The sequence below is a fragment of the Cyclopterus lumpus genome, chromosome 6, assembly GCF_009769545.1.
Source record: "Cyclopterus lumpus isolate fCycLum1 chromosome 6, fCycLum1.pri, whole genome shotgun sequence".
Taxonomy (NCBI): Eukaryota; Metazoa; Chordata; class Actinopteri; order Perciformes; family Cyclopteridae; genus Cyclopterus; species Cyclopterus lumpus.
Window position 1 is genome coordinate 19710378 of NC_046971.1, and position 25510 is coordinate 19735887.

General features: G+C 42.4%; 3 protein-coding genes across 4 annotated transcripts in view; 1 reads left to right on the plus strand and 2 right to left on the minus strand.

Moving 5' to 3' along the window:
• The window catches only part of si:dkey-246g23.2 (solute carrier family 66 member 2), a 49259-nt gene extending 35707 nt beyond the window's left edge, over positions 1–13552 (minus strand). For both annotated transcript variants that reach the window (XM_034535968.1, XM_034535967.1), the window contains exons 1-3: positions 13122–13552; positions 10288–10528; positions 9624–9757 (exon numbers count right to left, since the gene is read on the minus strand). In XM_034535968.1, the coding sequence (XP_034391859.1) occupies positions 9624–9757; positions 10288–10481 (328 nt within the window). In that variant the 5' untranslated portion in view covers positions 10482–10528; positions 13122–13552. The remainder of the gene's footprint in view (positions 1–9623; positions 9758–10287; positions 10529–13121) is intronic.
• A 13-nt stretch (positions 13553–13565) lies between these two features.
• On the plus strand, positions 13566–16540 carry hsbp1b (heat shock factor binding protein 1b). Its single transcript, XM_034535969.1, has 4 exons — positions 13566–13771; positions 14911–14977; positions 15167–15293; positions 15604–16540. The coding sequence occupies exons 1-3, from the start codon at positions 13727–13729 to the stop codon at positions 15286–15288; spliced, it is 234 nt and encodes a 77-aa protein (XP_034391860.1). The 5' UTR covers positions 13566–13726; the 3' UTR covers positions 15289–15293; positions 15604–16540.
• zgc:173742 (DNA topoisomerase I, mitochondrial) overlaps positions 16260–25510 on the minus strand; it is a 28477-nt gene continuing 19226 nt past the window's right edge. Inside the window, exons 18-23 of the mRNA XM_034535970.1 lie at positions 23068–23136; positions 19575–19689; positions 18808–18935; positions 18389–18489; positions 17501–17650; positions 16260–16686 (exon numbers count right to left, since the gene is read on the minus strand). Coding sequence (XP_034391861.1) covers positions 16584–16686; positions 17501–17650; positions 18389–18489; positions 18808–18935; positions 19575–19689; positions 23068–23136 — 666 coding nt within the window. The 3' untranslated portion in view covers positions 16260–16583. The remainder of the gene's footprint in view (positions 16687–17500; positions 17651–18388; positions 18490–18807; positions 18936–19574; positions 19690–23067; positions 23137–25510) is intronic.

Sequence of the window (25510 nt, forward strand, 5' to 3'; positions counted from 1 at the left end):
GCATCAGTGTCCACTTCTTTGCTTCGGCAATTCAGAGGGAAGAGGAGAGGAGAGAAATGAAGAAAGATGTATAGCGCTGGAGAGAGAAGAGGAGAGTAAATTAATGAAGTTAAAGAATGACAAACGAAAAAGGGGAGGAGCATAGAAAGAGATTGGACGGTTGCCGAGAAGTTTCTGCTGCTTCGATACTGAGGAACCTTTCGGGGGGGGGGGGGGGGGGGGGGAGACGTTGTTCAACGATACGTCTTTTAGTCAAGACGAGACGAGTCAAAGCGTGGCTACTTAGGGAGGACTGTTGAAGTTGATTAAAGGGCTAAAAACACGATTCGCAACACAAATAAATCTGTGTCACCAATTAAGTTATTGCTCTATCCTAATATCTATAGAGAAACGACCGTCAGATAGTGATTCATCACATTAGCACAGACATTAAAGCAGATTTGCAAATCTATTTAGTGTCCAACAAGAACGTATTGCTTCCAAAAATGAAAGTTTCAAACATAAAGTAACTAAATAATTGTAGGGTGTCCAGAAAAATACAGTGCCTTGTGTTAAAAGTCATGTTAATGCAGCAATGATGATTAAAAACTGTTTATCATAGCCCACTTGAGCTTATCTCCTATTGTGGTTCTGATAATTATCTGAGCTGCTTGTTAAACACCCTGCTTTGTGTGTGTGTGTGTGTGTGTGTGTGTTTGAGGGTAGTCCTGCAGGCAGCGTTGTTCTCAGGAAGTCTGCATAGGTCTGGTGTCTTGTGGACAGCACAGTGCCTAAATCCTGTCCTACACACACAGCTGTAAGTTCCTGTTCCTCTGAAAAACGGATCATCACAGAATCTTTTTGAGATTGAAAACTTTTTATGAGAGGATAGGTTTTTATGTTATGGGAAGCTTGTGTTGGGCAATCCAGTGTTTGTTAAAACAAGTAGACTTTAACAAACAAACTCAATTCCAGTTATCCACTAAAATAAAGAAAATATACCAATTAATTAATTAAGTTGTTTGATGAGTGTTGCATGCTTTCATGCTGTATTCTTCCTTTGAGGGGTATTATACATGTGGATAAGAGCATGATACAGAAAGAGTTTTTGCTCAATGAGAGCACCAGGGTTTTTAATTCAAAGTGTGACCCCATTGCATGCATATTATTATTAGTATTATATCTTGTGATCAGGTCTGGTCAGAGTACAACACACTGGGCAACGAAGCTGTGAGAGAGTGAAGGACGAGAGGTTGAAGTCAATCTCATTCAGCTTTTACTCAATGAGGGAATAATGAGCTTAAACCTCCCAGGAATCTGCTTATCATGCCGGCTCCTTGACATTGTGGAGTCAAGGACTAATGTGCATTAACCCTCAAAGAATTGCATGAGACGCCAGATAATTTAGTTCAGCTGACACGCATCGCTGGAGGACTTTCAAAGAAAACTCCTATGTAGCATCACAAGCCACGGCCCAAACAAGGACACCACAACAGGATGACTGTATTATTTCTTGGATAGGGGTCCATACACTTTGTGAATTTGTGTTTAATAACGTTCTTGGTGTGTGGCTTTAGTAATCCAGCGAGGCCACAATGCGGCTGATCAGGCTGCAGTTTGCCTCCACGGTGCACCGGCGGAGAGCAAAGAGGCCATCAACTGTGAGGAGAAAACAAAGAGTCGGACCACAGAGGAAGCAGAGATTTCATTTTACCCTCCACATGAGAGAAAACCCCTCACGAAGCAAGATGGGCACAATTCCAGATACGCCTTGCGCCTTCACCTGAACGGGTGCCATCCGGTGAGTACAGAGAGCACATTAAATGACTCAGTCAGGTTCATGCCCAACACACTAATATACTAGAACTAGCAACAGCTTGACCTAAACTACAATACATCATGTTGTCATTTGTGGCTGCTGACACTGATGCGAGAGAGCGTTACAAAAAGTAAAATATGTATTATTACTGTTATCCTATCAATCTATTACTACTATGTCACTCAAAAATCCAATGTTAAATATTATATAGCTAAATCCTAACTAGCATGATTACCATGCCAAAGAAATCTGCAGTGACAAGAATCACACAGCTCTTGTTTAGTACAAACCTTTCCTACTTTTGTGCTGTCATCATTATAAATGCAATATTTGGGGAATTTGAACTGTTATTTGGGCAAAACTAACTATTTGAGGGCAACACTCTTGGCTCTGGGGTAGTTTTTCTCTCTTTTCTTTTATATTTGACTATTTTCTACAGACAATACTATTATTATCGAGATCCATCCATCCATCCATCCATTTTCAATACCGCTTATCCTCATTAGGGTCGCGGGGGCGCTGGAGCCTATCCCAGCTGACATAGGGCGAAGGCAGGGGACACCCTGGACGGGCCGCCAGTCCATCGAGGGCACATGTAGGGACATACAACCATTCACTCTCACATTCACACCTATGGGCAATTTAGAGATCAATTAACCTGCAGCATGTCTTTGGACTGTGGGAGGAAGCCGGAGAGCCCGGAGAGAACCCACGCTGCCACGGGGAGAACATGCAAACTCATTTATTATCGAGATATATAATTAAAAGAATTTTGGTGGAGTAATTACAAAATATTCTTTATATCTGTAGAAAGAAATGGTTTCTTCCAGCTTTCGTCAGTATCAGGTAACATTTTAAATACTATAGCAGCATTATGAGGGAATTTAATTTAACTTTCTTTGTCACATTAAACAGAGGGGGGGGGCACTACTACACCTGCTTCCCTATTTCCAAGGTGCATGGAGAAGGGGAAAAGTCTAAAGAGGTCAAAACCCCACCGACATGTGTAGCTCGTAGACCAGCGGGGTTTTGCTAGTAGCTTCTCTGTGGCTTGTCATACTAAACAGACAGTGAACAAGCGGCGGATGGTCTTTCATCGACTTAACAGGCACTCAGAAGGTATTGACTTTGTGTTAGCAGGCATCTGGATGTCTTTATCGACACGTCAGAAACACACAACACACTCACACAATCTGGTACCCACACACTAAAACAGATGTGCAACATGCCCCGAAGACTCTCTCTCACACACACACACACACACACACACACAGGTGTATAACAGATGGGTACACATAGCTGAACACGCACACACCTGTCGGGTTTTATGGTGGAGATGGATGGTGATAGATGGTGTCTGTTTGACAGACCGTCTCCTTAGTGCTGGTCTAATGAGGCGACACACTGCCCTGACTGACACAACCAGTTCAGCGGTGGCAAAGACAAGTTCAGGATTTCTAACCTACATCCATAAATAACCACAAGGTATCGGAGCAGACCCTCAGAGAGAGGCTGAGCCATTTTCTCAATATCAAATGTCTGATTAGAGAGCCAAAAGCAAGTTTCTATTCTCAACCGGGTGGGCCTGATGAAAACTATCTCCATTTAATAATTTTCGATAACACAAGTAGCCCTATGGAACTGACTCTGCATGGAGACTGAATGTGGATGTTTCGCCTCAGTTTGGTCGATTTGTTTTCAACAAAGCTAACAGATGACAGGACAGAGGGGTCAATCAAGCACTCTGAACAAACCCACACAGTCCTGAGGAGAGGTCTAGTCTGGGGAAACAGTGGGTGTATAGTGAGTATGAAAAAAAAATCGACTTTATTTATCAAGTTCTAAAAGCATTTATGTGCTTGCGGGAAAGTTAGTCATCTGAGATTTGAGAGTGGGCAGCAAAAAATTAACTGAACGCACAAGCAATGGGGTCAAATATCAGACCCGTACACATAAATTACCACAGTAGCTCGGGGGATGAAAAAGAAAATGAAACGAATGTAGATAGATGACTACGTTTTCACATGGGAGGTACACTGAGATATTAATATACAATGAAGTTTAGCGCACAACACCGGTACACAAACAGGTCTTTTTTCACAGCAGACATTTTTGACTTGTCGAAGTAGAAAAAAGCAGAGGTTTAACTAATAACATATAAAAGGTGCAGGAGCCTTGAAAGAGCAGCAAACTACTAATTAGGTTTATTTATAGTTAATTCATATCGACCAAAGCAGAGACTGGAGCCACTCAGTAATATAAACGCACACTTTGGAGAACTTTAGAAGTATTCCTCGAAGAGGGAAAATTCCTTTTAGGACATGAGACCAACAAACAGCCCTTGAGGGCCGTCATCAGACGAAATGGAGAGTCACTCCTCCATTTTCTGGTTTTAATATCCACCAACATTCCTCCGCTGCTACTGCCAAATATATCAAACATTTAGGAGACGCACCAGGCACAACAGGGACTGTGAAAAACTGCTTCATGTATCCAAACGGCAAAACGTATCTTTGGTTTTAGTCAAATGTTTTTCACATTGCAATTCGTGTTGCAATGTGTGGGCTTACGAGAAAACTATTGGAGCAAAAAAATGATCTCGACAAATACTCCCTTCGAGGCATGTTATATTATTTCTGTTTAAAAAAAACAAAAAACATTTTGCCCAAGTAATCCAAAATGCTCGACTCCTCATAAAACAACTCTCGCCTACCTGACTTCATTTGACTTGTAAATAAACTGTTATCTGGGGTTTAATTAAACTCTTGACGTTGAAAGTATAAGCACACTTTTCTGTGTGTCTTAGCATATGTAAATTAAATTGGTTGGGTTGCACAGTGTCTGCCTTTGTGTCCCTGTGTGTGTGTGTGTGTGTGTGCGTGTTACACCTGATTTGTCTTGCTGCAGTCGTGCTGCCGGAGTTTTGTAGATACGAGTGAGTGGCAGAATCGTCATACTCTGCACTGCACCATTTAGTAATTCATAGACAAATGCAACATGCATCTATGCAAGTGCAAAAGAACGGGGCGATCCCAGCCTATTAGACACAGGGAAACACTCACGGACAGACAGACAGGGCACTCCTCTAAATGGAGTCCAGCTTTTCTCTTCAAATGCAGTCGAAGGTCACACATTAATCTGAGAACAATGCACAGACCTTCACCTTCAAAGCGATACGCTGAGTCAAGGTCACAACGCACAAATACTGTAATCGGCACAAAAAAGCAGCCTCAAGACCGGGAAAGTAAGTGTTCAAGCTCGGCTGCAGCCTGGTAAAAGATGAGAGTTTGGAAGTGAATTAATTAATTATTCAGCTTTCCCTCCTCTTCAAGCTGTCTTTCAGGGAAGAAAAGCACCGAGCACTAAGCCGTAGGTAAGGTATCTGTCCATTACCTCAGTGGTATATTTAAAAGGGTATACTGCAAATCAAATAAATTGGTCCTCAAATGAATTTTTCTGCAGTGTGGCAGACTCAGTGCAGAACAGTGGCTGTACAGAACAGTTATGGTGTGAATTTATGGGGCATTAAGTTGCGAGGAAATACCGTATGTTATCACTTGGATGAATAAAAGCAGAGTGACAGCTCATTTTGTAACATTACAGACAACGAATTAGCCGCCGACTGAGCAAGCTTCCTTTAATGATTCCCATCACGCGTCTGCTGCTTCTAACCTCTCCCGAAAAGGTTATCAAGAGCAAATTGCTTTCCCCGCTTGAGTGCTAACGGATTTAAGGATGACCGCAGTGTCAACACCAGCTATCAAGAGGCCCAATCGCTTCCTGTGTTTATGGTCTGGTGAGCTCTCGTTGGTTCTCACAAACAGGATGGCGTGGAGCAATTGTGGCTCTTTGCTGGGGGACTCACAAAGTGGTGAGCGCTGCTACTGTTGGCTGGTTAAATGTAGGACATTATTACCTGTGAAAAATATTTAAATGCATGCTAAATATATGCATGCACAGGTTACAACCTTAAGAGCAAGTGTTGTAGCAGTTAGGTTGTGCTTGACCCACTCCAACCAGTAGAGGAGGATGTTGCTCCACTCATTATTTGTTTTAAAATGAACTTCTGGTTGCAACTCAACTCGTAACTTTAAATTTGAAACTAATTTCTAATTTCCAGAACTCATTTGCCTTCACTCTGTCTCCCCAGTCATTTCCCAATTCACTTGTTCAAAGTTACTCCCCACTTTCATTGCACCAAGCCTGAGGTCACATTTGTCTTTGAACATAATCTCTCCCCTCGGCCCCCCATCAGCCTCCCAATCCCTGTATCATAAGGCCATGATTGTTAATGTGGCACCCTGGGGCAGCGACTGGAAGTCACTGCAAAGTCAGAACTCAGAGTCGGCTCAGTGTAACAACCACGACACAGACTCTGCAGGTAAAGCTCTAACTTTAATCTACAAACCAGACCAATCTAGTCTTTTTTAAATCATAAATATTCTTCAGAGATGACAACTCGTACTTTACAGTCAATTCATTCTGAAAATGTTTTCACTATTGAATATCTACTTATTACTACTTTATATTGGTGGCAATGTGAAGGGTTACATTGTAATGGACTGTGTAACAAAATCCCCAAACAGCCTCCTTTCTGCTGACCTTTCATTATGTATTTACAGCAACCGTCACCAGATTAAAGCAGCATAAAGAGCTAAAGTAGAGCATGCTAACATGTGCACACACCCACACAAAGAACAAACATTTAATTCACCCACTCCATATCTCCTCAGACTCATTAACGATAATGAAGGTGACCTTGCTGGAGAATTAAATTCTGGTCTAATCATGTTGATTCTCTCAGCTTTCACTTAAATAATAAAAAAAAAGGCAACGCTTGGAAATAAAAACAATTCTGCCCTCTCACTTTTTGGGGGGGGGCGTAGGCATTATTTACAATGTGAGACCCAGCTATGTGTTGCCTCTACACGTGTGACAGTTGTGTCCAACCTGAAAAGGCTGCGTGGCCGGTTCCAGTCAGAATGCAACACGCACTCCTGTGTCCTGATCACATCCTAGCTGGCCTTCTTGAATTGATAACAAGAAAACAGTGAAGATAAAATACCCCACCGATGAGTGAGTCAAATAACAATACAACCCTGACTTGATGCAACACAACAATTCTCTCCCAGGATGCCTGCTTCCTTTATATATATATATATATATATATATATATATATATATATATATATATATATATATATATATATATATATATATATTTTTTTTTTTTTTTTACAGGGACAATGCACACCAATCAACAGTAAAACTGTAAGTGAGCCAGAGAGGCTAATTTTCATCTGCTGTCCCAGGCCAGATTTTTTGAAGGCAGCCAGAAATGACAACATTTCCAATAACATCCTTGTGGACCACACTCCTTTCAGGCATGCCAACATGGCACCATCCGCACATTGTCCTCCATGTCCCTGCATACATCGGAGAGTGATCCAGTATTGTGGTAAACACCTACACTTTATGAAAGGAAAGCATTATGTCAACTAACCATGGATGGAAACAAGTATACAAGCAGCCCAGCAGGCAAACCCGTCGTGAAAACGGCCTGAATATGATTCTCTTCAGCGTATTCAACTTATGTCAAAGCATTTAGCATCACAAAGCCAGCTGCATTTAGCAACAAAAAAACGGAAAAAAAGAAGCTTGGTTGAACCCCACATGAATAAAGGCAGCATGCCAGATGCGGCTGGCAGCACATTGAACACCCTTAGGTGATCGACTGAACACAATTCCGCAGACATAAATCACTAAAATATGGAAAAACACCTTCTGCAATACACAAATGGCTAGTATGAAGAAAGGAACCAGGGCAGGTGGAGGCTGAGGAAACCAGCACAACCAGCAACAGCAGAATGTTACAAGAAAAGGAATCGGTAGCGTATCCAGGAGTTGCACAGAGAAGTGACAAGCAATTCTTAATTTCACTTGTTCATTAAATCGGTGCTTTTTTCGTGTGTGTGTGTGTGTGTGTGTGTGTGTGTGTGTGTGGGCATGTCTTTAGGAAGTGGAAAATGAGGTCAGTAAGGAGGGAACAGGTGTTGGCAGACAGGCCACTGGATCAGAGATGACCCTGGTATGGCACACTTCAGTCTCAGATGTCCATGCTGAAATAAAAAGTGAGGGGCAGGAGGAGGAGGAGGAGGAGGAGGAGGAGGAGAGGTGATGAGACAGCAACAGAAGGACAGAATGAAGAGAGATAAGAGAAGGAGAGCAGCGGAGGAAGGTGGGAAAAACAGACGAGAAAGGGGTGCTGGATGGGTAGCGGAGAAATGACGGGAGAGAGAGCTCAGCGTGAAGGATCTTCAGAAAATCAGGCCAACGTTACAGAGAGATGGCCCTGATCTGTTGGAAAGACTTAGCGTTGGAGGGAGGAAAAGACCGTTCTGATCTATTCTTGTCCTGACCCCAGTCGTACTCGGACTCTGAGAAACCGGACCTCGGTGGGGGGGGGGGGACTTAATGTGAGAGGGTGATCTGTCTGTATTTTAGTAGCCGGGGGTCATTACGGACAAACTCGCGTGTGACGATTTGATCCTAAGCTGCATCGCTCTCTCTGTATATTAGGCTGTTTGACACAGGCTGAACTTATTGTCCAGAGCATTTGCAACACAGACAGAGACAACGCCTGTGGAAATAATCCGCAACCGATTCACCACCGGTTGACGTGAGTGATTATATTCGCCATGAAAGAAGTTGAAGCGTGGGCTCACGGTGAGTAATGCACCGGCCCTTTGCCGACACGAGAGAAGCACAGATGCCAAAGATTAAGATGCCCCAAAGGCACGCAATATCGAAAAAATCCCTTTGGAGAACAATTGCCACCGCCAGCGACACAAACGGAACACGCAGTCTGTTTTGATTTACAAAGAAACGTTCCCCTCCTGAATTCGAATCCGAATCAAACACTGATCATGATATACTGATAATGTATGTCTTTTAATAACGCACCCTGCTCTGCATGATCAGAGCACTACAAGATCCCATCCTTCAATTTCTCTTCCGCAGGCAACTGTTATCTTATAAAATTGGTCTTAGATTGAGTTCCTGCCAGCCCATTTGCAAAAGCAATCAACTCGAGCGACTGTAAAAAAAAAAAGTAAAAACACAATTACCCATAAAAGACAACACCCTATCCCTATGAAGAGTGACCCTGAAAATAATCTTGGATGGGCTCCCTCAATCTGCACTCGCGGACCTTAACACGTACACACACACACACACACACACACACACGCACACACACACAGTGGATGCTGATGCTTAATCGTTAGCCCTCTCCGTCCCATCTCTGATTCTCCCTCACCCTGCACTGACGCTCCACACACACACACACACACACGTGCCCAGAATAGACTAATCTCATGTGCGACATTACAGCAGCTAATACATCCATAGGACATTACATATCTTACATATCTTAATATCTATTCCAGAGTGTTATTAGTATTCAGGCTTTAACATAAGCAGTGTGCAGAAGCATTTACCTTAACGTCTGGACACAAGGAGCCAAATGTAACTTTTCTAAATAAAGAATAAGGCAGGTGGATGTCAGATAAGAGGTACATAAGTGGCCATCAGGTGAGGCTCTTTGAAAACAGCAGCCTTGCCTGTTAAGCTTTTCCAATGGCACCATCTTTTGGCAAGAAGTAGGAGTTGAAGCACTTGACACCTAAACTGCTGACACAGAGCAGTCCATGCTGGATTATGGATATGTCGTTTACCACCCTGAAATGTTTTTGTAACTACTGCGGTAATGTGACAGCGGCTGTTCGTTGTCGGTCAAGATGGCTTCGGAAACAAAGCCGGTTACCTGAAAGTCGGTGTTGCTTGGTGCTCACTCGGTTGGTGTATTGGACCATACAGCACAGGTGGAGCATGGCAAACATGGCGAGGATCATCACCACACTCTGCAGCAGCAGGGTGAGCTCAAACTGCTTCCCTATCCTGCAAGGACGCACCCGAAACAACGACCACATCACAGACTTTACACAGTTGATGTAGGAGCAAATACACTACAGTCAACACAAATATACATGGCCTTTGCAATATAAATAAGGATAACAACAACAAATAAACAAGCTATGTATATACCACAGTTAACACATAATACTATATTATTCAATTAAATGGGTTTTCTTTTTTAGGACGTGTCATACAGGCTATAAGCAGCACAGAAAGACCTCATAAATAATCCAATGTTCCCACTGGATTCTATAAAGAATTGATTACATTCCCTCTTCTGTCCTTCCAGTTGAACAATGACCTGTGCTCTCCGGTGTGTGAAACGATTTCGAGAAGCAAAGTGAAAAGCAAATGGCTCACATTATATAATGAATCTCATTCTTTTTTGTGACTATATTCCTCTTCCATTCATTTGTTACACACTGATCTATGGAATTACCTTTTAAATGGCCTGTGCCATCCAAAGGGGGAATAACAGATTCAAAACACAGGCCTTCCCCGGTCCTCCTCACCAGAAGAAGATGCGCAGGATGTTGGCTATGAGCAGCACCAGGCACACTCTGGTGGAGAAGCCGTCGCTGTTGCTGCTCTTCTGGATATCCTGGTACTGTGGCACATAGGGCAGCGCCCCGCCGAACACCATGAGGCAGGACGCCATCAAGGACAGCAACGACCACGAGTCCTCCATGTCCTCCTCTGCATCCATTACACCAAGGTAAGTTCAGAGGCGTCCAGGGGGTCAAAAGGTGGCACCTGGGAAGCATGAAAGGAATAAAATGGGAGTTCAGCAGAGTTATCAGCACTCAAACGTATGAAGCTGATTGCATTTAAATACCTCAGTGATGCATTTAAAAATAACTATCCCTGAGAATAAAAATGTTTTTGAAAGACAAATGGACTTAGGTTTAAACAGTAAAAACTTACTCTTGAGTTCATTCTTGAGGTTACAGAGTCCCCGCTGGACAATTTATATATTTGTATCAGTCTTCTTCAACACGCACAGCAGCAGCAACAATACAATACACAGGTTCCATCCCTTGCGTTAAAAATGTTTAAACTGCCACGTGAGTGCAGACTTTCTCCCTGTAGCTACTGTCCATATTTATCTAATTCAACATATCTCAGTTGTAGGTTGGCCACGCCAGTGTGTTTCCCTTTTCCTACATTTCGTTTCCAACCATTAACAAATCGGCCAGAAAAAAAAATTGCACTCACTGACTGATTACTCTGTCAAAACAGGTGTAATTCATTACATTTTGTTATTAATTGTTTTATTAATTTAGTAAAACATTTGGAAGGTAAACCTTAAAAAAACTCCACAATTTGTTTCCCTGATAATTTTGTTTGTAATTATGGTGCTAATTATTAGGTAATAAAATAGGTGTATCATTCTTCAACAGTCAGCACTCGGTATATGCACACATGCAGTCGTGTAGTACACACTGTACAGGCAGAGGTAGTTACATTGTGTGAATAGAAGTAGTCCCACAGGTAAACATATGTGTACTGTGCCGCTATGAACAAACACCAACACTAAACTAATACAATTGTATTCCAGCTGACTTAAGCAGAGCAGTTATCTCATGATAGAAAGATTGAATACTACTATTCTAATGAGTAAGTTCTTACACTATATAAATATTTTGGGCTTTTGCAAGAAACACCTTCACCGGAACTTTGCGATTCACTTTGTTTCTATTATTACTAGTGAAGAGTTGTAAAGTGGGAAGGTACAGACGTGTGATTTATGAATGAGCAACCACAGAGCCAGACTGGGATAACAGGTGGGGATCTGTCAAGTCAAATATGTGGTAATGTCCCACAGAGAGAGAGAGAGAGAGAGAGCAAGTGGAGTGCAAGGAAAGGTTAAACGGCCGATGATGGCCAGTGAAGCCAGAGATGAGGACGAGGATGTGTCCTGGATGGGGGAGGTGTCAGTACGAGATGTCACAGGGTGTGGAGATAAAAAACATAAGTCTGCTTCTCCTCCTGCTGACTGACTTCTCTCTGACTAACAAACCACTGAGCGTTTACACAGTTGAACCAAGCGGGCCTACATGCAGCACAAAGTAGTTCAGGCACTGAGGTGATCCAACCCTAAAATCACAAGTGCTTGCAGGCATTGAGGGGATAATGACATCAATGACTACAGGTTTGCAATTCCTTTCTTTCTCCAGAGCACATAGAGGGAGTCATTACATTTGAGACAATGTGGTCTTGTAATACAGATTAGCAGCTCCTTCGCAATGGGATTGGTACGTGGAAAAAAATGTTTGGTGTGCTGTGTGACACAGAAGCAAGACCTGCAAATTCTCTGCAAATAGTGGGACTAAAAGGGAATTGGTGTGGCGTGACTCATAGGTGACCGTGGGATTCTTCTCGTGGCTGTGTAATAACAACAGTGTAACTTAACAGTATTTGTATTCACATTATCTGAGCAGGCAGTGTCAGCTGATGAGTCGCTCACTGAGGCTCAGTTAACACACTAAGGATAGTTTAGTCATAAAACAATAAATGAATGAAAAAACACCAGCAGGTTCTCTGAGTGGTATCTTTTTGAAATCACACTGATTGCTGGAAGTAGGCTAATCCAACACAACAGGGGATGCAGAGATGCACCGAGAGTCCTCCAAGAAGATGAGCAGGATCTGATTACACGTGAGGCATCTGTTATTTCACACAACTCAGATGGAAGTAAGGGCAGAAGGAAATCAATCGTCCAGCCAAGACCTGGCTGCTTTTGGAGGATGGTGCCGGACAGGTGGATCTGGTCTGGTGGAGCAAAAGCCAGTTCTTCACTTACCCGTGCACGTCTCCATACTTGATCCCCAGAACGTTTAAAAACAAAGTAGTTTTTTTTTTTATAGGTTTCCGACAGTTAAACATTACTCAAGTATTTAACAATCCAAGGTGTCTTCAGCTATTTCCTTGTGCCCCAGCAGCCTCTAGTGTGTTGGGCCACGTCTAGCAACAGGGCACGCTGTTATGCAAGCAGAACATAGCTTCACGGGGCGGGTCACTGACATGCCTGAACATACAGGCATCCGTTTGGGGCTACTGGGCTACTCCAGTAAGAGCACACAAAGACACGACGAACACCGGCTGCTTACATTGTATGCAGGTTTTGACGTGCCATGTCGAGTACACCACGCTGTGTGTTTAACTATTTAAAAAATATATATATATATTGTTTTTGTTTATTAAAAAGTGCGCGCTCACGGCAAATGCCGGCCGGTCGCGGTGTGTGTCGCCCCCCGTACAGCGGTGTGTATGTCCGTCTAGGTCGCGTGATTTAAGAGTCGTCGTTTTGAAGGTAAACGGTGCAGCAGCACCTAACTTTACTCACCACTCGCCTTCATTCACCTTGTCGGAACAAAAACACACTCGCACACTCACACGGGTGTGTTTCAGCTCCACAGCACCCTGGGGTCCCTGGAAGCTCCAACTTTCAAATCCCAACTCGCTCCCAAGATGTGAATACGCATCGGGGCACACGTACACACACTCGCGCACGGATAAACACACACTCGCGCACAGATAAACACACACGCACGCCCACACACCGTTGTTCACTATTACACTATTACAGATCTAACGTTACTATATTTCAATGTTTAACGCGTGACGGGGAAGCAGCCAAACACAAGTGAACAAATGCAATGAGCGCGTGCGGCGTGTGGTCTTCTCCACAAGGGTTTAACAACAATAACTAACGTTACTAAAGTAATGTCACACACTGCTCATTAAAAAAAAACTACATATACCACGTAATTTAGAAGCCCCGACACAGCTCTCGCGAGACTCTTAGTGTTGCGGAACAGCTGACTGCGCGGTGGGTGGTGCCAACGACTGCTATCTTTCTCGAAAGCTATACGCCTAATAGTGAACACAGTTGGGAGACTTTCTGAATTTGAGTACTGTTTGTCTGCTGCTAATAACTCACACCACAACATGGCTGAGACGGACCCCAAGTCGGTGCAGGACCTCACCAATGTGGTGAGTTGTGATCGAGATGGCGATCCAGCGTTAGCTACAGCAGCCTAGCTTAGCAAGGATGGCTATACGAATGCTAACGGAGGCTAGCTAGCCAGTCTTCGCTAGATCACAGGTGAAGACTAGCCAGACTGTAGCACCAGCAGCATTTTGTGTTTATTTATTCGTGTACAAATCCAACCGGGTTATGGGCTCGGCGGGTTCAACCCGTTTACTGAGGCCAGAACGTGCTGGCCTTTTTGTTTTGCACGTTATGTAACGTTAGTGGTCAGTGTGGCTTCTCCATGACATCACAACAGAGCAACACGCACAGCTTTACATCAACACATGATATACTTCTGCAGTGTCGTTGTCTTGTAGCTGGGGTAATGTGTAGGTAGTGTTGTCATGGAGATGAGCATAAAAGCCATTACACTCCCGTTACCCTCCTAAGCCTTCAAGTTGTATTTGTCCTCCTCCCTTTTTTCCCCCCTATATTTGTTTTATGTTGTCTCTACACTTTTTACAGCCATTGTTGAGTAAAACGTGTTTAAGTACACTTCCAGACCTTTCCTTAAGGACGCCCAGTTAAGTGTGTACATACATACATCTGTTTTCATTGTACTGCTTTTTTTTGGGTTTAAATCATTCAGACCACAGGCATGATGCATTAGAGTGGGTGTGCTGATGTTTTTCAAGTGCCAGAAGTACGGTCCACTGAAGGCATCATTACTTAAATCCTCTTGATTGTGTCCAACTCTAATTAAACTGGCGCATTTGACATGTGGCTGTGATCTTCAGTGAACCAACTCTAATCCGTACACGATTAATTTGTGGCTTCGTAGTGAAATGGTAAATGGACCTGTACTTGTATAGTGCTTTTCTAGTCTCCTGACCACTCAAAGCACTTTAACACAACATGACATTCACACACTAATGTGCAGGTGGAACCTTAGCCCTTCCCATCAGCAGTAACTAACATTCGTACACATTCATAGACCGTAGACAGAACTCCGGGAGCAATTTTGGGGTAAGTGTCCTGCCCAATGACACATGGACTAGTAGAGCCAGGGATCGAACCGCTGATCCTCTGATTGAAGGATGGGCCTGCTCAGCATTGAGCCATAGTTGCACTTACAGTATTTGTGCCGTGTGTTTCACAGGTCCAGACACTGCTGCAACAGATGCAGGACAAGTTCCAGACCATGTCCGACCAGATCATCGGGAGGAATATCCTAATTAATCGTTCATAAAGCAAGCAGTCAATTGCTCATTGATTAAATGCATTTGTGGTGCAGATTTTTTATCTAATATAATGATGGATTGATGTCTCAACAGTGGACTGACCTGGACACAATTAGACCCACGGGTAACTTTGTGAGTTCTTATGTTAATTATATGCCTTAACTGCTTCCTCACTTGATGAGATGAGCACACGCATTGACGACTTGGAGAAGAACATCGCCGACCTAATGACCCAGGCTGGTGTTGAGGAGATTGAGGCGGCACCGGAAAAGGCTAAAGAGGGTCAGGGGTCATAATGAAGGTAAGCCAGAGACCCCATCCAGCTCCTGGAACAGTGCAACACCAGTATCCCCAAATAGCTTTTTTTATTCATGCATTCCATTTTGCTTCAAACTCTGTGCTTGTGTTCTCTTCTTGATTGACTCATGAATCCTAAGAATATATACGTAGATATCAGAAGATCAGAGTCATTTTCTTTTAGTGTTACATATCTCAGTTAATCATTTTAGTCATGATAGTTTATTTTGCAGTGTCAGATGTAAACGTGTAAATGAACACATGTATTCATTAAGTGACTTCAGACGCAGCCCATTGTTTTGTCTGTCCCGCAGGTCCCCAAGTACGGGAAGTCGGTCTGACATTCAGGAGCAGCAGACTTTTCGATCCTGAAATTGACCATTTGATTTGATGTATCGTCGTGTGAAATGCTTTTTTATATATTGAATATTGTGATAAACGGTTAGTTATGTAACTTGACTTGAGAAGTTGAATGTCATTTGTAAGTTAGAATAGTGTGATATGCCTTTCAGAAACATGTGCAGGAATGCAACTTAAGGAATTTTATGCAGCGACCCAGAAGTTATTTCTCCATCATAGAGCGTAATTAATAAAATGATGGCTGATGGGGACAGCTTTGCCCTGGCCGGTGCTGAGAAGTGCAGGCTCAGGCCAGTGGAACCTCCACCCCTACCAACATGGGAAGTGGGCACAGTGCACATCTGAAGCCTTTGGGGATTTACAAACAGCACTGTTAGACCAAGCTGTGGGATGCATTCCAATTTCAACAGATGTTCTTCTATTAAAGCTATTTAATACAATGCTTTGTCATGTATTACATAATACATATTTGTCCAGGTCCAGAGTGAATTTAAAAAATATATAAATAACTACCAGGTGCTCATTGTTTTTCTGTATATATTTTTTTTTAAGCCAGAGTTGCATTTGATCTTGCAAACTATCTGAAATGTCTGTTGCATTTTTTGGGGGGTCTATATTGTTTATAATGTATTGAAATTGAGTTCATTGTTAGACTAGGCTGGGAAATTGGGAATTTACTTTAACTGTTAATATTAGAGGTTATTGCAACAATATCTGCTCAAAAGTGTCACTTAACTGCATAGCAGGAACCTTTATTCAAATTAGTGCAAACCAAACAAATGAACAACAAAATAAAGCGTCAAGCAGAACTGAACAGCAGTAAGCAAAACGTACACAATTAGTAGTGAATATATTCTGAATGCAATATTAAAGTTATGTATGTCTTATGAAGTGAATGGCTCCTTAATTGCATTTTAATATCAGCTTATCCAAGTTAGAACTCAAAGTCCTCCTCCGTCATGTCGATGGCCCACGCAAACTTGTCCCTTTGGCTCTTATTGTAGATTTTTTCTATAGGTACATCCATGTTCTTACACCTAATGAATGGAAAAACGATTGTTAAGTAAACAATGCAAAATAAATAGTTTAACCCACCAGTTGATCTTCTGACATGTCACAAATCTTTTCTCTTCAAAAAAAGAAAAGCAGAGGTATTCTGACAATATAAAAGCACTGATGAAAAGCAATCACTAGAAATTTAATAAATATTTTAAAAGCCTTATATACAGTTGACCGTGTAAGTATAATTAGTATTGAATTGATTATTTTTTACTCAAGCGCCTTGAACAAACTATTGTAATGAATAAATACAAGCAATATACATTCTTCATAGCTAAAAGTAAGGTATTTGCTTTAATGCCGAAGAGAGAAAAGCTACAGATAGAACAGCATTGATTAAAAGATTTGAAGAATATTTAATGATGAGCAGTAACTTTGTTTATCTGAAGTCACAGTTATGCTGCTGCAGCTATGCTTTATCCGCATTCATGGTTTCAATAAGTCCACAGAAGAGATTCTCTATTGACAGGGTCGGCTAGCTTCCTGCTTATTGTGAGAATGTTTTATAGCAAGAGTTTTTCAAAGACCAGTAAATCAGTGAGTGTTTTATTTACACATTTTGATGAGATCCACTAAGCTGAACCTGCCTCAGGTCACTATGGTGGTTAAAACTGATTCAAAAAGAGAACCAGCATCACTAGAAAGTTAAGCCCCTCATTCAGTCGTTGACTCAAACATCTTGCTTTGTGACACGGGCCCCGGGTGGAGCTCAGGTTCATGAGTTTAGGCGGCGAGTTCGTAGGCAAAATGTGTTTTCACCTGTTGAGAGAGTCCATGTTGGTGTTCACTCACCAAGCCACGCTGATGCGCGGGTCCAGGTAGTTGAGCTTGGAGGTACCCAGTGCAATCTGTTTGTTTTCTTCCCTGTCAGTCGCCTGGAGCTCCAACTTCAGCAGCTGCTCCTCGCAGCGCTTCACGGCTGCCTTCTTCCGCTCCACCAGACTGACAGAAAACATACAGGTTTGGTCTTTCAATGTGAAAGCGTTCCACATTCGGGCCAAGCAAAAAGGAGTGTGTGCCTTCATCACAATGTGGCTTAATTCACAGAATGTTTTGTGTAAATAACTTGAAGTAGCAAATGTCCAGCTGGCAGAAAACCTATGCATGTGCAAAAAAACCTGAATATTTAAAACAGTTAAACACGTTTGGGGATAGGGGTGATGGACAGGGGTAAATAGAACTATGTGTGGCTTTTATAACTAAGCATAAGTGTCCCTTTTTTGGCTTACAAATTGCTTACATTCAAAATGTCATCCCACAGAAACAAGTGTTACTTTACTGTGCGCCCACACAATACTATATAATGCTCTCTATCATGATTATCCAGAGAAACAAACATTTCGATCATGAATAAAAGGTAACGCACACAAAAAAGCAGTGGTCCATTAAGGATGTCGTACTGCAACGTACAACTAACAGTGTTTTTAATTGCCTTTTGGCTCGAGGCACAAAGACTAAAAGGAACCGCAGGGAAGCTCATCTCAGCGAGTTAACAACAGGGCGGCCACCACAACTAACACAATTTCATGGTCAAGAACTTTATTTCTCACAGCGTTTAGCTACGGCTCATTATTCACTGGGAAGCAGTTATCTCTTGTTTGGAGGCACTTAACCCTGTCGGGTACTTGTCCACAGCTTGCTGTTTTTTTTGTTTTGTTCCAGAACTATTGTGTCACGTACCTCTGCAGCTTGGGGTCTGAACTGCCTTTGGTCTTTGCCTCCTTCTTGGCCTGTTTCAGCTCTGTTTTTTCGAGGGCCAGCGTTTCCTTTCGAGCATCAATCTGGGTGGAGCACATATGGAAATGGTCGCGTTTATTTAAGCAACAAGGTACGAGAGGCAGTACTGTATCGTCAATAATGTCCTGTTCAAGGGTGTTGTTAGGCCTGACGCGTCATTCATATATATATATATATATATATATATATATATATATATATATATATATATATATATGTCACTGATTGGGATGGAAAGGTTATGAAATCTGCACTGGACTTCCTTCAAGACACTGTTACAGATTAATAAGAACAAGAAATATATTATCCCCCTGTAATTGTAAATGTGATGAATGACCGTGCCCGATAAACAAAGTCCTTACCTTGGCCTGAAGATTAGCCATAGACTGATCAAAGGTCTTTGGCGGCGCCCGCTGGTGGTTACACAGAATGGCAACTGCTCTGTTCGCCCTGTTGTAGGACAGCAGTTTCTCTGGCTCATTGTCAGACTCTGAAGGGTGACAGATGAGTTATTTGTATCTTAACAGGAAAATCCCACTAAAAAACACAATTCTGACCAGAGATAAAGATTTAATCATGCTGGTGTCCAATCTTGACCTTGAAAAAACAAAAACACACACACAATTTATTTCATTTGTCCAGATCCCTATAAGCGTCACCTACTATTCCTGGGGTCCACAACATAAGGTACAACCGCATGCCATCCTGGAGATTGGCTCTCAGTGGCAATCCAGAAATGAGAAAAGAGAGTGACACTTCTATCTCTGAATGAGAAATGGTGGCACAGGCAGCCAATTGGAACCTGATAGGAGTGAGGCATAGATTCACAGCACTGTGCACACTGCACAGCGATAATGTGCTCCTGGAGTGGCTGACTGGCATCAGGCTATCTTGAATCAAGCAAGCTAAAAATAAATTAAAAACATCAAAAGTGGGGCAGTTTTATCATGGGACTCCATGACGCAAGCAGTCAGGTAATAAAGACAATGATGGGGGCCTGCCAGCTTGACAAAATGCAATAATATTCAAATATACTGATACATTTTCTAGCTGCTGTGGAATATGATCCGTTGCCTTTTGTAATTTAATGTAAAACTGCTTTATAGCACAGTGAGTGTCTGGCACTTACTGTTTGTGAGCTCCTTGAGCTGCTGCTGTAAGGTGATGGAAGCGTTGTATGTCCTGAAGACCTTGGCACTCAGACCGGCCATTAGAGAACCCAGGTGCTTGTTCAGCATGCCTGTCTGCAAGGAGAAATGGGGAGAAAAGAAGAAGAAAAAAAAGAGACAACACAATCACATCAGTGTGCTTTGCAACGAATTCCACAAAACCGTTTGACCGACTGAATCAAACCTCTACCACTAGGTGGCACTGTGGCATTGTGCCACTGCAGTGTGTAAAGTGTCTGTATTGTACCATAACAAATAAAACGCATATAACACCATCTCTACCTTCATTATCATCACCAGCCATTAGAGCAGAGAATTAAAAGAAATCAGAGGACTATTTCCCCTCTGACATTTCAGTAGGTATTATAACAAGTTAGAGCCGTCATAGCCTGTGGTTAGATAGCCATTAGCTCCTGTCAGATGGCTGCAGCTTCAACCGAACAGGGAAAAGATTAAACGGAAGGGCACACACTGATATGAAAGAAAAACAAACATGTATGCTCACTGTACACATAATGATAGGAGTTGTAAACACATGGACTGGAGAGGCATGCATTTCTAAACGCAGACGAAAGCTCACAGGCGTGAAGAAAAAGAAGAAGACGAACATCCAGATGAGCCTGCTGGTGAACTCGCAGCTCTGGCGGAAGAATCCTCATCATTCTGATGATTCTGGTGAGGATTACAATAATGATGTGGTTGGTTTAATCAGAGCAAGGTCAGGACCCGCCTGTCGGGGGTGCCGGGCACAGACGTATGTGAATGTGTTTCCCTGCAGGACCCTATTAGAAAAGTTTTTTTTTTTCATGTATCCATACGTGTGCATGGACATGCTGGAGGGCGCAGCATGTCCGTGCACATCCATGCGCACGCACAGTTGCTGCCGTGCTTGCCTTGCTAATGAGCTACCTAACTCTGCTCCTGCAATGCTAATGAAGGTGTTTGCAAGTCTGATGGGCAAGTATGATAGGTCTCACCCACCCCCACCCCCCTCTAACTCCCTTGGTGTGGTATCTAAAACACAGGATGCTATGTACCGGAACTTTCTTATTATTATTATACTGCGCAACCATTTTGTGGTGATGGCAACTAATGCTAGGGAGACTAAACTGGTTATGATGATGTGAGGGTGTCAGTTCCCTTTTAAAAGGAAAAAAGGGATGCAAAATTGAATGCGCCAAATAAAGCAGCTCAACGGGAGGGAATATACTAAACTGCTTTTTCTCCCTCTGAGGTTACAGTTAATGACAATGTGTTTACTGTAGCTCTAATGATGTGGACTTTGGAGAGGAGACCTCCAGACAAACGCTTTCCTTTATAGCTTGGATCAAACCTCGACAGGACACGTGCGTGTGCGTGTGCGTGTGCGTGTGTGTGTGTCACCATGACATCTAATATCGAGGAGCACTCTCTCCCTCAGAAATGTTATTCACTACAATTGGGCCTTAATGTTTGAAACACTTACGGGTCTCTGAAAGCACGGGCCATGTTAAAAAAACAACATTCTCATGCATTGTGCCTTATTTTAGTAAAAACCAAACAAACAAGTTCAAGTTTTGCAGTTCAAAGAGAAACAATTAAAAAAAAATACCTCCTCATGGTTCTATGTTGCAATTAACATCCACGTCCATCCAAAATGTCCTCACATCATTTTATCCTTTTAAATATTTGTATGAAATTGTCATAATTAGCACATGGATTATTTAATTATGGCCAAAAACATGTTTTGTGAGGTCAATGTAAATTAGTCCAACCTTGAGTCCAAATGGACATTTGTGGCACATTTGTAGAAATGTGCTCACGACGTTCCTGGTGTATCACGTTAACGAGAATGGACCATTCAGAACGCCTCCGGCCACACATGGTGCCGATGCGGGGCCATAAAAATATATTTCCCAAGGTGTAATTCTTTCTCTATGTTGAAAATAAAGACGCTCCGACTTTAGTTTCACTGTGACGGTAAAGGTAGCTCTCAGCCCTGGACACCAACACCATGCTCACCAGTCCAGCTAGTTTAGCTCCAAACACCGCGGATGTTAAGTGAATAGGGCTTGGAGTCATTTAACTCTGCTCTCCTGTTCATGTTTTGGTATTTACATGTCAGTCCTAATTTGTTTAATTTGCTTTCCACTATCTCTCCACATTAAGGCCATGTGAGGATAGCAGCACACTCTCCACCTCTCATCTTCCATCACTCTTCCCATCGTCCTCCTCTTCCTCGTCTCGGCCTTGCAGCTGTTGCCAACTATATACTTTCCTTTCTCCCTTCAGCTTTTCTCCCTCTCTTCCACCTACAACCCTTTTACAGCCATCTTTCACCTTCTCACCTCCCCTCACCTGGACCAGCTGTCACATTCCTACCGCTCTGTCTACTCCTCCACACCCATCCTTCCTCCGCTCTCAGTGGCCTGGCCTTTGCGGGTGCCAATCAGCCCGCGCACAGCCACCATTACCATTCCACCTCCAACACGACCTGACACTTCTTGACACACTAGAGAGCAGAGGCACTGCACTCCCTCCTTCGATTGCTCCATCTCACCCTCTCATTCCTGTCCCGTCTCGCAGCGTCCTTCTTCCACCTGTCAATCTTCAGATATAGACACGAGGCTGGCTCTCAAACCTTCCTCGCACTTTCTTATCTGAATCTCTTTCTCGCTCCATTTTGTTAACCCCCTCTGCTCCAGAGTGACCGTTTGACTATAAATTCCTAAATACAAATCATGTCTCCCTCGAGCGTGTCTCGAGACAAGATATTTCCTTGCAATCGGAGTACTTAACCCAAGACTGCCAGGCTGTGAGCTGTTTATTGAGTGATTCTGAATGTGTCCTCAACCAGGATAGTCTGTTCGCCTTGGGTACAGTCTCAAACAGACAGATTATGCTGTTGTTTTAAAAAGGGGCCGAAGAGCCCCCTGAAGAGCCCCACGTCTCCCTGCGGTGGACTAACCATGTGTACAACTGCTGCATGCTGTGTGGCCCTGCTGCCTGCAGGTAGAGGAAGAGATTTCTTTATGTGTTGTAATTCATCCGTCGAGCATGTTCATTCTCAATTTCCACTAGTGCAGCTTCAGTGTTCTCTGCCAGTTTCCATCCCCTCTGTCTTTTGAAACTTCTTTTCTGCCTTCAGTCTCCCTGCCCCCAACACCCTTCCCCTTCTCTTCAATTTACCCCTTTCATCTCTCCACACCATTGGCTCATTCAATATCATCTCTTAAACCTTGCAGTTCGGTCCCTGCTTTTCCTTTACTGCAGCCAGAAAGAAAATCATGATATGTTGCTTTCACAATGTTTCACAATGCCTTTTCTACAAATATTACACACTTTGAGTGTTTCACAGTTATTAGACAACCACAGAAAAGAAGTACTAACTTGTGAGCAGATAAACATTATAATAGAATCACTAAAATAATTTAGAAAATACTGTTTGTTGTTAATAGTTATTGAGACACTCACATTGAGGCGGTCAAAGAGGTCATCTCCAGGCTGTTTGTTCTCCAGGAACAGCTTAAGATTCTTAAAAACCTGAAAAGACGTACAGACAAAATGTATCATGCATGCCTGCGTATTGTAAGAACCAGAAATAAAATGCCAACATTACAGGCACAACTGTGGCAATTTGTATATCCTTCTTAAACATTGTTTGATTAAAATGGCATTCAATGTATCAATGAAGTCATCGCGAAAAACACCATAAATGACACTTATATAAATGCATTATAATAAAGACACAATAACCTGAGTGACTAAGTGTGAGTGTGTGTGTCTCTGGAGTCTGATCTTAGAGCCAGGAGTGAAAATGGCACAATTACACCTGACATTTCCAGCGACGCACCGCCTCTTAATAAACTTGTAAAATATGCACGGCACAAATTAATAGCAACAGATGCATTTTAAAACAAAACAAAATATTCACTGACTGATTTGCGTGGCAATAATGTTCCCTGTGTCAAACAATCCGGGAAAAAAAAAATAACAAGTACTTTTGGGATGAAAATGTTAATCAGTGTCTGTCTAAAAGTCTCATAGCAGGAGGACCCCAAAGTAAGCTTGTGTAATTTGTGTGTGTGTGTGTATGTTCAGAATGGAAATACATGCATACATAAATGCTCAGCAGGCTGAACACAATGCGTTTATGTATCTGCAGGTGTCCCCACACTATGGGGCTATTCGATACAGTCAATGTTGTAACTGGCTTACAAATTGAGACAATAGAGATGCACTGAGGTGCTAATCAGTCTTTATGTAGGCATCAATGTTTGGGAAAGGCACGCTAGCAATGGTTTAGTGTCAACCCTTCCTGCCAGCAGGGATGGCTCGTCCCCATTCCTGCTGGAAATCAATGATTTTACTTTTTCTTTCATTGAACTACAAATGGGGCATACACTTTTGGCACGCCATAGCATGCATAGCTTTGCTTCCCTTTATTGACGTGTTTTGTACTCGATAATGTTTTGCAGAGAAGCAGCACATTTTATTAAACAGTACATAAGCCAAATGTATTAACACAATTATTAAAGTATTAAATGATGGTTAGAAATGGAAATCCTTTTCCTTCCATGCGTGTTTCATTAATACATTCCAAGTGACATTTAGCAGCAATCTCACTGATTTCCTTAGGAATTGATGATGCTAAAATATGCAATGGACTAATTATTTCTAGCTAATGTGTTGCTTTTGAATGCACTCATTTGAATAATTATACATTCTGCAAAGAAAAAAAAACACTTTGACTGTCAGGTGCTAACATTTCTTTCCCCCCCATCTCTGGAACGGAAGATAGCATGGGCTGAGACCAGAAGAGGGGACAGAAATTTACATACACACACACACACACACACACACACACACACACACACACACACACACACACACACACACACACACACACACACACACACACACACACACACACACACACACACACACACACACACACACACACACACACACACACACACACACACACACACACACACACACACACACACACACACACACACACACACACACACACACACACACACACACACACACACGTGACAGCTGTTTGTTTCCAGACACATTTGGTTCTCTTGTATTGTAACATATATACATACATACATACATACATACATACACACACACACACACACACACATACATATATAGTTGTGTGTGTGTGTATATATATAAAAATGTGTGTATATGTGTGTATGTATATACATACATACATACATACATACATACATACATACATACATACATACATACATACATACATACATACATACATACATATCTGTAAGTTATCAGACAACATGGATCATGCTACGCGACTTATCCTTCCACTTCTAATTGCAATGATTCTATTATTCTTTACAATTCTTTCCTAATATAAGATAATATCTGGTACTGAGCGGCAGATAGACTGAGATTAAACATAGTAGTTTGGGAGGGGCATTTCAAGCAAAACCCTACTTGATAATCACTGGGAACTATTATGATGATCAGGCCCCTCAAACAATTCTTCCAACTGAAGCTACAGGGGGCCACACAAGCCGAGGAAAAACACTACATTTTCTATAATGAAATACCATTTCATTATAGAAACATGGCAGCAGAGGAACCCATCATTAATAGTAAGTAGCCATGAACCTCAACTGTAACATCCTAAACTTGTACTGTACTGCGGAAAAGAATAAGCACTGTGAAAAGTCTACGGCTTTCTGTTATAACAATATGTGCCCTGTGAATACCGCCCCTGAACGGCTACAGCATTGCAGATCTCAAAGGTGCACTCCACACATTTAAAACACTAAGTGCAGTTTACATGTCTTGAGGAGTTGCATTTTGTGGCCATTGTGATGTCATCGGGGTCGGAGTGAGGCTACGCCTGTGGCAATAACGAATAACGTTT